Source organism: Pogona vitticeps, chromosome 1 (assembly GCF_051106095.1).
Source record: "Pogona vitticeps strain Pit_001003342236 chromosome 1, PviZW2.1, whole genome shotgun sequence".
NCBI classification, from domain to species: Eukaryota; Metazoa; Chordata; class Lepidosauria; order Squamata; family Agamidae; genus Pogona; species Pogona vitticeps.
In genome coordinates, this window is record NC_135783.1 from 70,317,128 (window position 1) to 70,330,418 (window position 13,291).

Here is a 13,291-nt window from a genome sequence, read left to right on the forward strand (position 1 = left end):
GATATGATGATGATTGTAACTGGTTTAATTTAGAAGGGTTGGTCTTCTGGATGACTCTTGCCTTAAAAGTGTGGCATGAGGAAGAGTTTGGCGAAACACCAAACTTACCTGAGAGAGATTGAAAGTGGCAACAGTACTGTCATCATACAGCAGAATATTAATAGTGTCTAACGCCCAGGTACTTTCAGCAAGAAGGCCTGATTTAAGAGACATCATCACTCGCCAGGCCTCAGGAGTCACTGGAAAACAAGAACATAAACAAATTTAGTATGAATTCTGTCTAGGGGACATTTGCAGGGCAGGTTTGAAATGGTACATGGACTTGTGATCAATAATAACAATATCCACTTGTATTCCAAATTTATGATCTGATCTACCAGTTTCCTTAATGTCACAGTTTACACAATCAAATCTTAAATTAAGAAAGTGGAATATGCACAAACTCTGCGCAATCCTGCACAATTTCTTTGTTTCAAAGTTGCTCCCTTGTGGGAGTAAGGAACAAGCTGGGAAGCTGCACTTGACCATTGCTTCCTATTGCTCACATACCAAGAAACAATGTTTAGTGGCTTCCACATTAGCTGTTAAATAAGATAATGAAACTATGGTTTAAAACTGACTCTGTAACCCTGTGTTGTTTAAAAGCCAGTAACCTGAGTTTCCAATCAGGATGGTACAGGAAACTAAGATTAACTGCAGTTCCCTAACTTTGTTACTTAAATGACAGGAGAACAAAATAGAACAATGCCCATTCATGAAAATCTTTTCACTGAGAACTGCATTAAAGATAAAGGTTCCCCTTGACAATTTTTGTCCAGTCGTGTCCGACTCTAGGGGGCGGCGCTCATCCGCTCTTCAAGCCATAGAGCCAGCGTTTGTCCGAAGACAATTTTCCGTGGTCACATGGCCAGTGTGATTTAGACACGGAATGCTGTTTACCTTCCCACCGAGATGGTACCTATTTATCTACTCGCATTTGCATGCTTTCGAACCGCTAGGTTGGCGGGAGCTGGGACAAGCAACGGGCGCTCACTCCGTTGCGTGGATTCGATCTTACGACTGCTTGGTCTTCTGACCCTGCAGCACAGGCTTCTGCGGTTTAGCCCACAGCGCCACCATGTCCCCTGCGCCACCACGTCCCCTGAGAACTGCATTACATGCAGATAAAACTGTATGCAATAAGATGAAAGAGCCACACTGCCATTTTGAAAACGGAAACATGAAGAAAAATTACAGAATGGCACCAATCATTCTGGATTCTCTCATACCTGTTCCACAAGCAGAGGAGATTATACTCCATCAAGCATGAGGAGTTGATGGGGACGATACCTGGTTATCAACTTGATTGTCTATCCTTTGTCTCAAGCTAACACAGGAATGGATGCACATCTTACACGCATTTCATGTTACACACTGAATCCATTTTGCATGGTCTAAATAACTTTTAAGAACTGAGAAAAATCAGTTTCAATTTTTAATCCTCAAACCTGGTTTGAATTTTTAAGTGCCATAAATCTCCCCCCCACCCCGTGCCTCTCAGTGTACCTACTTTTGTGAATAAACAAAGCACACTGAAGATACCAAAATCATCTGTTCTTTCCCCTGAGACAATGCTTCTCAACCGTGGGTCTCCAGATGTTCTTGGACTACAAAAAATCCTGGCCAGCACAGGTAGTGATGAAGGCTCCTGGGAGTTTAAATCCAAGAACATCTGGGGAGCCAAGGTTGGGAACCGTTAACACGAAGGCTACCGTGCGCTGCCTTTTAGGGAGAATGGAGCATGAAACAGCTGCAAAGGCTAGGAAACGAAAACTGACATGCCAGTCTAGTAGTGGAAAAGGCAGAAAAGAATGTCTTTTGAATTTTGAGGTTTACCACTAAAAGAGAAGCAACTGCCATCTTTGAAGAATACAGGACTAGAGGTGGGCATGAAGCCCTTGTGCTGTGTTGTCTCAAGTTGTTGCAACACCACATTCCCTTTTCCCACCAGCCTGACTGGCTCCCCCACTCACTGGCCAACACGTTCTGCTTTTCTGTTGCTCTTTGTATGACTGCCCAGTTGCAGCAGGAGTGTCTGCTTCACTCCTCCAGCAGCCACTCACTCAAAGGCTGCGCTGCAGGAATCCCTGCCCTGTCTCATCTGAGTAGGCAGCTGCTGGAAGAGACAGAGGAGGAAGGCAGATACTCCTGCTATGTATGACTGGACAGTCATGCAGAGAGCAGGAGAAAAGCAGTCTGCACCAGCTGGTGAGAGGGGGAGCCAGCTGGGGTGGGAGGGAAAAGGAACGCATAACATGGCATAGAGTGCTTTGTGTCCATCTCTATAAAAGACAACATTAAAGAGGGCTATAATAATAATGTTAGTTTACATGACAACTGGCCAGAATTCAGTTGGGATTTTTACCCTGAAGTAAGTAAACTCACAAAGTTGTGGTGGTGAATTGCAGCTAATTAACAAGGTGATGGGCATGTATCTTGTTCTTTAAATTAGCTGCAATTTGCGATTTTCCCCCATAGGACCCATTTTCCCCCAGCTAACCGGCGGGCGCTTCGGAAGGACGGCAGGGGAGCCCTCCCCCGCGGTCCTTCCAAAGCGCTGGCCGGCCAGCTGGACGAAAATGCCGAAGGGGGCCTTGGGAGGACTTCAGGGGAGCCCTCCCCCTCAGTCCTCCCAAAGGCCCCATTTTCGCACAGCTGATCGGCGGTTCCAAAATGGCCACCCACAGTGTTTTCGCGCTGATTCCTCGCTTACCAAGGCAACGAAAATGGCGGCCCTATGGAGAATTCCCGCTTAGCGGTGAGTTTACCCCCCATAGGAACGCATTAAACAGAGTTTAATGCGTTCCTATGGGATTTTTCTTTCCGTTTAGCGATGTTTCCGGATAGCGATGTTAATCCTGGAACGGATTAACGTCGCTATGTGGGGCACCACTGTAATTACAATTATAAGGAAATTTCCATGCATAAGGATAATTGTATAGTCCTTACCAATATCTTTTGAGGTAATCTTTCGTCTTGGTTTCAAGACTGGTTGGGATGCTTCTACTGAGCCTGGAGGAAATGTTATTTCCCGCCTAATTGGTGGTGGCTGGACTGGAGGACCCGTGATCTGTGGGACTGGAACAGTGGGCATAACTTTTGCCATCTTCATAGAAGGCAGAAAAGGGGATTTACTTGGAGACATACGGTTTTCATGCGAGCGTGGAAAAGATGCAGGGCTAGGAGCCCGAGAGATGTGATTTGGCATTGATGGTGGCGTCTGGTAGGATGACTGAGGAGGTCGGGTGATAGGCTGCATTGAGGCAGAGGATGACATGTAAGAAGGCTGACGCTGGTTGACATGAGAAGGCCACTGGCTTTCATGGTTTATCCTCTGTTCAGGTACCATCATATCTTCAGTCCGGTTCATCCCTGGATAAGGTGGGGCCTGTGCAGGGCCCCCAGGGCCTTGCCGGTTCTGATAGGGGTAAGACATATCATTTCTTGTTGGCCACATGTTCTGTTGGGGGCCTTCACTGGAGGCGGATGACTGCAGAGGCCCGCCAATCATCTGAGAGGGTATTGCATGTTGCTGAATTTGTCCTGGACCCTGCATTCTCTCTCTGCTATAAGCATATGGATATTGTCCTTGCATGGGTCTCCTGTCTGGTCCAGAGTAAGTACTGCTGTACTGGTTAAACATCTCCTGCTGGTGGTTCCCATACTGCATATTGAACATATCTCCATCAGGGCGTTTTGCTGGAGGGCCGTACATGCCATCCATATGACGCTTGTAGTTCTGAAAACAAATTCCAACAGGAATAAGATTTAAAATAGGATAATAAACATGATTCTTTCATATTCTTATAAACTGGCATGAGAGTAGAATTTTAGCTCACATTCTATACACATTTTGATATTACTGTAATTTTTCTTAGTGTTCTCACAGACATATGGCGAGCTGTTAATGCTTTCAATAAATATATATGGACTGGCAACAGGATCATGATCCTGTGTGACACAGTGCCAGGAGAGAAACGCTTATGATTGTCACTGAAGTAGTCCTTTCATTTTAGGGGTCTGTTTTAGTTTGCTTGTAACTGTAGATTTAACAGGAAACAAGCCATACACTAATATTTGTTATGGTAGTTTTAAATTCAGAGGTCATTAAAAATGGCCATCAAAAATATTGATAAACATTTTCTGGTTGTTTTTGACTTTTCCTCTAACTTTTACTAAACAGTCTCTTTTATTAGGTTGTCTTTTAAATTTTTAAAAAATAAGCAGAAAGCTGAAAAGGCCTCTATTTAGTTTTAAAGCTCATTAGAACCTGCTTCTTGGAAAAGCTTAAATCTCCAGCATATATACTAAAAACACCATTCAGGATATGAAACCATACCCACATGAATGTAAAATGTGAAGAAAGTATCTATTTACGTGGGAAGCTAGCTGTCTTGAACAAACAACAAAATAAAATCCAGGATATCTTCCATATATTTCTTAATGTTCTGGTCAGAGAAGGCTCTTTTGAAAGTGTCACCACTACCTATGATTCACAGACATCTCAACTTCGTAAATCAGGAAAGTAACAGACACTAGGTTTTTAATCTCTGGGTCAAGGGATAATTGGATTGCTATGCATAGTACTGGATGTGATTCTTGGCTGCTGTTTTGCACTGAGAAGTACTAAAGACCTGTATAATATCTTTTGACAGTTATGTGAATACAATGCTTTGACAACTATTTAATTATTTCTCCATAGTCCTAGCTACCCCACAGATTTAAGCAGGGAGGCTGATTTTGTATTTCTGCCCGAACCTCCCTCCACTAGAAGCACAAGGACATTTCGATCTAACTTCCACTGAGCCCTTACCTCACAGATAGGCAACCTGTGGCCCTCCAGCTATTGATGGAATGAACTCCCACCAGCCCCTGCCAGCACAGCCAGTGGTGAAGAATGCTTAGAATTGCACTCCAACAGTATTTGGTGGACCAAACTTTGCTCAGGCTGCCTTACGTCGATGTAATCTGCACTCCCATTTTTTTCCCCTTCAGGAGGAGGTGACAAACTGCATAGTGGCAGTTTTAGCATAAGTTACGCATCCAAACTCCACTAAGACACAGCATGTCTGTGTCCATTAACAGAATAAATAAATTTGGAATTTTACAGTGGGGGAGGATGCTAGCTGCCAACCTGCTGTCTAAAACAGACACCCATGTACACTCCTTAAGCTAACTGGATTCGGTCAAGTGACAGTCTTTAAATTCTGTCTGCATTTGCATCCACTTTCCAGTAAATAAGTTGCACTATTCTTTAATGTTATTCACTGGATCATGTGATTCCAGCTGTGAATCTTTTAATATAAACGGAATATATCACGTGCACTCAAGCACATGGCAATGCCTTCACTGTCTGCCAAAAGAAATCACTCTAAGTTTTGTTTGCTACTTCTACACAAATGACTGGATACCTAGAATAAATTCTGCAAAGGGAATATTATGATCATATGTGTTTACCTGCTGCTGTGGAAACATTGCAGGTTGGTGCCCTCCATAGGGAGGCTGTCCTGAAGGAGGTGCTTGTGCTGGATATTGCTGTCCATATGGTTCATGCCTGAAGTGAAAATTAAGAGCTTCCAATTAGTACTGATTATGTTCTGGATCAATAGAAACTTATAGGAACTTGTATGAAATGCTGAAGATCACCATGCAGCTGGTTGTTGTGGGTTTTTTGGCTGTGTTCTGAAGGTTGTTCTTCCTGATGTTTCACCAGTCTCTTTGGCCGGCATCTTCAGAGGAACAGGAGTAGGAACTCTGTCCATGCTCTGTTCCTACTCCTTTTCCTCTGAAGATGCCGGCCACAGAGACTGGAAGAACAACCTCCAGAACACAGCCAAAGAGCCCGGAAAACCCACAACAACCATCAGATCCCAGCCGTGAAAGCCTTCGAGAATACATCACCATACAGCCTTCATTCTGTTTTATTATACCACAGTAGTTGAGACTAATGTTCAGTGCCTCTGTATTACAGATAGGCAATGACTGCCAACACAGCTTTGATCCATTCTATGGACAAGAGATGCTCAAGGATAGCAATGCGGCAGAAGAGAGGGCTCTGGGTTTCTGATATGCCTACCACCCCAGGTAGGAATTGTCATGTGGTACACCCATGAGCCATAATGTTGCTTTTGATCTACCTCTCATTGGGTATAGAAAGGTAGTGGCAACTGAGTGAATCACATATTGATCATTATGCCGGTATTTCAAGTTCACACTAACACCCTCTTCAGGGTGCAGCCTGATATCTAGATTGATGGTACCTATCAATGATTAAATGAGCTTGAAAAATCAAGAACTGGCATGGGGTAGTGGATAAAGTAGGATTGGGGAGATCACATTCAAATCTCCACTCAGCCATGAAACTCAGTGGGTGATTTTGGGGCACTTATTTCTCAGACCATATTATCCCATAGGATTGTTGTAATTATATCATGGGTAGGGGAACCACATGTGTCCTCCCAGCTTCTTGGAGGGAAGGTGAGAGGTAAATGTAACAAATACATCATAAAGTAATGTGACCTAAAGTCAAATTCAATTGAAGATGAGTCTGTGTTTGATTTATACTGCTTTGTTAAAATATCTGGTTAGCAAATATTGCCAGAATGTTATTATTTTAAAATTATTTAAAGAAAAAGGATAAATATTTTATCTGGAAGTCATTCTAATGCATAATTTTTTAAAAATCAGAGGTTTAAATTGAGCACATAACGCAACATTGATAATGCCTAAGCAACAAATAGAAATAACAAAAATATATTGTGAAAACCACATAAGTTAGCAATTTGAGTATGCTTATTATGTGTTATGTTGCAAACTTGAGAGCTTTTGGCTCAGCATGAAAACTCACATGTGTAATTTGGCAGTAGTGTAGAGCATTAAATCTAATATTTACAGTAGATCCTCAAATTGATATAACACTGGAGTCTGCTATAACATATGACATCCAAATTGTTGCAACTCAAATTAAAAGCAAGATCTTAAAACTCATTTAGTCAGAAAAGAAGCATTTTTGATTTGCCATACAGAAGAGTATCATAAACTGAAACAGCTGACTGTGTTGGTGCAATGATGTCTGAAGCCACAGCAATGTTACCATCGCCAGATATGTCATATGACTACAACACAGCAGGGAAAGTGGAAGGAATGGGGCAAAGGAGGGTGGAGAACTATGGTAGCATTTGCTCTAGTGACCTCCAGATGAGACTATTGCTATCCAGTGTATCTGGAGGTTGCCTTTGAAGATGTATCAGTTAATTCAAAACACAAGTGTTAAATGGGACTAGTCCCATGGAATACATCTCACCACTCCTTAAATTACCACAGTGGTTGCCAGTCCACTTCAGAACAGTATCTAAAATAACGGTGTTCCCAAAGCAATAAATAGCTTGGTCTCCTGCTATCTGAAAAACAGCCTCCTCCTTCACAAGTCTGACTAAACATTAAGTAATTAACAGAAACACTTCTGAATCCCTCCTTGCCTTTCCGAACTTAGGTGGCTGATGATCAGCGACAAGCCCTTTCTCTGTCTGGAATGCCAACATTCCATGATGACTCCTTGTGATATTGCTCATGTCTATCTGGTGACAGGCAAATATTTTTTTTACCCGGGATGTGGGGGGCCCCTCCCCAAGGTTGTTAAGCTGTTATCTATTGTAGTGAAGAGCACACTCTCCTAGTGGATGCAGCTGCTTCTGAGAGTAGGGGCAGCTACCCATTCTTCCTCTTTCTCATAGAGATAGAGAGCTAACTTCAAAGCCTTTCTTCGGCCAATCCTAATTGGCTTTATGTAACTGTGCCCTATCAGTATACTGTCAACTACCTGAGAGGTGTGTGTGGAGGACTACACTGGTGGACATCTGTCTGAATGACTTCTTTGCTCTCTCTCTAAAACTAATTGCTTTATCTGGTGAGCACCTAAACCGCCAGCCTTCTCCTTTCATGAACACTACACCGGGACATCTCCTAAATTGGTTTCCAGATTCTTGACAATTTCATTCATTCATTCATTCATTCATTCATTCGACTTATATGCTGCCCATCTAGACTTAGTGTACTCTGGGTGACTCACAACAATCAAAGTAAAAGCAATTGACATATAAACCATTTTACCTTCAAGAATACTATTTTACCACAATTTACAACAATTAATAGTCATTCAAGATGGAGAATCAGAAAAATTAAGTGACACCTGCAGGGAAGGCCTGTCTGAATAGCCAGGTCTTAAATTGGCTTTTGAAAATGCCCAGTGAGGGGGGCCAAACGAATCTCGGAGGAGAGATTGTTCCAGAGACTGGGAGCCACTGCCGAGAAGGCCCGGTTTCTTGTTTTTTCTTTCCGGACCTCCCTCAGCGTTAGGCTCCTCAGTCGCCCCTCCTGGCTTGAACAAGTGATACGAGTAGATCTAGGTGGGAGGAGGCGTTCTGTCAAGTATCAAAGTCCTAAACTGTTTAGGGCTTTATATGTAATCATTAAGACTTTGAAATCAATGTGGAAGCGAACGGACAGCCAATGATAATGGGCAGCCAATGATATTCTTGCTATCTTGGGTCTAGTTTTAAAAAACTCTTTTATAGTTTCTGTTCTCCTTACTTTTTTATGGTTAATTTTTACTTATAATATTTTCAATTGACCTGAATGTTTGTTTACTGAATGGTGGTACTGTATCTACTCCTACAAAGAGACAACACAATTTTTACTGTTTTTCTTTCAACATGTCACTCTTTACATTGGCACACCTAACTCTGACACAGATCTTAAAAGCCTAATACTCTATAGTTACTAACTCAGACGGTATCAACATTCAAGACATTACAAGCTGGCATCTATCACTCTGTGTCACATGTAATGTTTAAAGTGAAACAGAGTAGGGGAGTGTGAAGCTCTGTGACACAACATGTGTTCTGCGTACAGAAGCTGCAGTGTCGTCAGCATTTCAATGAATTTGAGATCAAGGTATAGAAGATCTTTGCCCATGAGTCACTGTCACTCAGGGCTGATGGTACTGAGCTACCTCATGCATGTCTTTCAAGTTTCTACTCAAAATATGTTTGTTCCTCATAGTCTACTGTTTATCCCATTTGTCCTCATTCCCAAGTTGTCACCACACAGATCTGTGGATCCTTTCAGACAAGCTGATTAGACATGTGTAAGATACTTCCATATATTTCCACATGGCCTCTTATGTGATGTACAGTGCTAAACGTGATAAAATGAACAAGGCTGAGAATCAATTCTGAAGAAAAACTACTGATCTACTTTGACAGAAGACAGCTGACATTCCTCCAGCTGACAGGAAACTGTGCAGAAATATAGTGACATTATGATCAGACAGCAATGTGTGGAATATTACTAATATTTTAGGATTCCAGAGAAAACACTAAATGGTGTTTTAAGGAATCATTCTGAATCCTTTTCTTATCAGCAAAAGGCCACAACTGAAGAAAAACTAGGACCCTTTAAATTTAAAGTAAAATTTTGAGAAAAGGAATCTACATAGAGGAGTGAAATAATGATATTATAATGTTAAAATAATTCAGTGGATGGAAGAGATCCTTTTACAATCCCAGGTTCTTGACTACTGGAAGTTTGTTACAATACAAAGATGAAGCAAGCAAAAGCAGAACATCAGTATCTCTTGTGAACCTTGGAAACATTTTATTTTATTATATATACTGTACTCTCTCTCTCTCTGCCTGCATTTAGTGGAAACCACTACTTTGGGCAGTCATTACAATGAATGTAAACCCTATTCCCCTTACTCCCAAATCAAAACCAATAAATGAAGATAGTCCACAAATCAATAAAACATAACCAGATAAATACACAAATGAAAAACTAAATAATGGCGACAAACCTCAGGTGGCAAATGGATAAGAGAGCAGACTGAGGAGTGGGATATCTTTAAAGGCTTAATTTAAAAGTGTGATTTTAAGTTGTTTTTTAAAACTCTGGAAGGTGGAGACCTGCTGGATCTCTAAATGGGGGACATTTCCAAAGTATGGGGGCTACCACTGTGAAGGCTTAATTTTGCCTTTCTAGATGTGGACACCAGCAACATCGACCCCTGGGAAGATCAGGTAAAATGGGCAGAATTTCTGCTCCAAGATGTAATAAGGCCCTAAACTGTTAAGGGCTTTGTATGTTAAAATTAACACCTTGTATTTGGCCAGGAATGAGACTGGCAACCAATGCAAGAGGGCCAGGAATGGGGATACATGGTCAAATTTCCTCACTCCAGTAATCAACATGACTGCCACATTTTGTATTTGCTGTAGTCTCTGGGTCACTTAGGGAAGCATCACATAGAAAGCACTATAGTAGTTTATCCTTGAGACAAGTAGTGTGTGAACCAACATTGATAGAGACCCAACTGTCCAGGAAGGGGTGAAATCGTGCAATCTGCCAGATCTGACAAAAGAACTGATGTTCTACTGAAAGGGTCAGGTCTAGGTCACTCCCATACGATCCGTAGTATGGTGGGTAATACTATCCAGTCTAGGATGATTCCACCCAACATATCTGTGGAATCCCCCAACCTAAGATTTCCATCTTCCCTCAGCCTTTGTCCAGTTCAAAACTGTGGCCAGGCACCACTCAAAGGCCGGGACGGCATCCACTGCTGAAGAGGCAAAGGAGAGATACAGCTGCATGTCAACAGCATACTGATAACAGCGTACCCCAAAACTCTGAATGACCTTCCCCAGCAGCCTAATGTTGATGTTAGAACAGTATTGGGGAGATAGATAACTGACCCCTGAAGGACCCCACAGCGTAATGTCTGGAACAGTTTCCCCAAGCTTCACTCTCTGGACCCGGCCATCCAGGAAGGGCCAGAACCAGCAAAGAGCAGGACCTCTGATCCTTAACCACAGTAGCTTCTCCAGGAGCATACCATGGTTGATAGTATCAAAGGCTGCTAAGAGATCAAACAGCCCACTGTTTGAAGCCCACTGTCAGCCTCCCTTAAGATGTTATCATGTAGTGTGACCAGTTCAGTCTCAGTCACATGGCGTGGTTTAAACCCTGACTGGAATGGACTGAGGGAATCTGTCTCCTCAATGAATGTTTGCAGTGCTCCACTGCCACCTTCTTAATAACTTTGCCCATAAATGGAAGGTTTATGGAGAGGTCTCTAATTGTTCAGATCATCTGTCGCCAGGTTAGATTTTTTGAAGATGGGCTTCACAACAGTTTCTTTCAAATGTCAGGGCATTCAGCCCTCCTGAAAAGAGTACTTTCATGTGCATGGCCCAATCCACTGTAACCACTCTGGCAGATTGCAACAGCCAGGCTGGGCAAGGGGCGAATGAGGAAGAGGTGGCTGCAGTGTGCCAACACCTTGTCAGTGTCTTCAAATGTTATAGGCCAGAGGAACCAGACAAAGAATACATTTGATTTAGTAGTTAGGTAACATTTCATGTGGATTTCGAGCTAATAGATCCACCACTGACATGGTATTTTCCTTCAGACAGTTGCAGGAGAAATGCAGGGAACAACGACAGCCACTCTTTGTGGTCTTCATAGATTTCACAAAATCTATTTTGGTTAACAGGTACGGCCTTTTTAAAATACTTCCCAAGACTGGATGTCCAACTCGACTCCTTAACATCATCAGGTCCTTTCATGAGGGAATGAAAGGCACTGTAGTTTTTGATGGCTGAACATCAGATCCCTTTGACATCCGAAGCGGAGTGAAACAGGGCTGTGTCCTCGCACCAACCGTTTGGGATCTTTTTTGCTCTCATGCTGAAGCACGCCTTTGGAACTGCAACCGAGGGTGTCTATCTCCGGACTAGATCAGATGGAAAGCTCTTTAATCTCTCTAGATTGAGAGCGAGGACCAAAGTCCAATTGAAATGCATGAGGGACTTCCTCTTCCAGATGATGCAGCCATTGCTGCCCACTCTGCTGAAGACCCCCAACAACCCATGAATCATTTTAGCAAGGCCTGCCAAGACTTTGGACTAACAATCAGCCTGAAGAAAACACAAGTCATGGGCCAGGGTGTGGACTCACCTCCCTCTATTGCCATCTCCACACAAGGTTGTTGAATTTGTGTACTCTGGCTCAACAATATCTGACACTCTCTCCCTAGAGGTCGAGCTGGATAAATGCATTGGCGAAGCAGCTACCATGTTCTCTAGACTCACAAAGAGAGTATGGCTCAATAAGAAGCTGACGACATATACCAAGATCCAGGTCTATAGAGCCTGTGTCCTGAGCACACTCGTGTACTGCAGTGAGTCCTGGACCCTTTCTGCACGACAGGAGAGGAAGCTGAACACCTTCCATATGCGTTGCCTCTGACGCATTTTTGGTATCGCCTGTCAGGACAAAGTTCCAAATAGAGTAGTCCTAGATCGAGCTGGAATTTTTAGCATGTATACATTACTGAAACTGCGATGTCTATGTTGGCTCGGGCATGTCGTGAGAATGGCTGATGGTCGGATTCCAAAAGATCTCCTGTATAGAGAGTGCAGGGAAGTCGCCCCAGAGGGAGACCACAACTGTAATACAAGGACATCTGCAAGTGGGATCTGAAGACCTTAGGAATGGACCTCAACAGATGGGAAACCTTGACATCTGAGCGTTCAGCCTGGAAGCACGCGTTGCATCGTGGCCTCTCCCAATTTGAAGAGACCCTTGTCCAGGAGGCTGAGACAAAGAGGCAGTCATGAAAGCAACAAAATCAGGGAGCTGCACAGGGGACAGATTGCATTTGTCTTCAGTGTGGAAGGGATTGCCACTCTCGAATTCGCCTTCTCAGCCACACTAGGTCGACCAGACCAGGTGGGCGGGATATAAATCAAATAAATAAATAAATAAAATAGATTCTGTTCCAAGTCCTCTATACAGAGTACAGTGGTGCCTCGCTTTACGATTGCTCCACATTACGACAAAACTGCATTATGACAATCTTTTTGTGATCGCAATTGCGATAGCAAAATGATGGTCTGAATGGGTTTTTCCGCTTTGCGATGATCAGTTCCCTGCTTCGGGAACTGATTCTTCGCAAAATGACAATTTTCCTCCAGCTGATCGGCGGTTTCAAAATGGCCACCGGGTAAATAAAATGGCTCCCCGCTGTTTTCTGGGACGGATTCCTCGTAAGACAGCCACCGAAAATGGCCGCCCTATGGAGGATCTTCGCTGGACGGTGAGTTTCCAGCCCACTGGAACGCATTGAAGGGGTTTCAATGCATTTCAATGGGCTTTTTATTTTTGCATTACGACATTTTCATTCTACAGCGAT

At 43.0% G+C, this 13,291-nt stretch overlaps 1 protein-coding gene across 7 annotated transcripts in view; it reads right to left on the reverse strand.

The window, feature by feature from the left end:
* Positions 1 to 13,291, reverse strand: part of ARID1B (AT-rich interaction domain 1B) — a 475,555-nt gene that overhangs the window by 4,838 nt on the left and 457,426 nt on the right. For all 7 annotated transcript variants that reach the window (XM_072994953.2, XM_072994947.2, XM_072994944.2 and 4 more), the window contains 3 exons: positions 5,497 to 5,593; positions 2,989 to 3,778; positions 109 to 239 (listed from right to left, as the gene is read on the reverse strand). In XM_072994953.2, the coding sequence (XP_072851054.2) occupies positions 109 to 239; positions 2,989 to 3,778; positions 5,497 to 5,593 (1,018 nt within the window). The remainder of the gene's footprint in view (positions 1 to 108; positions 240 to 2,988; positions 3,779 to 5,496; positions 5,594 to 13,291) is intronic.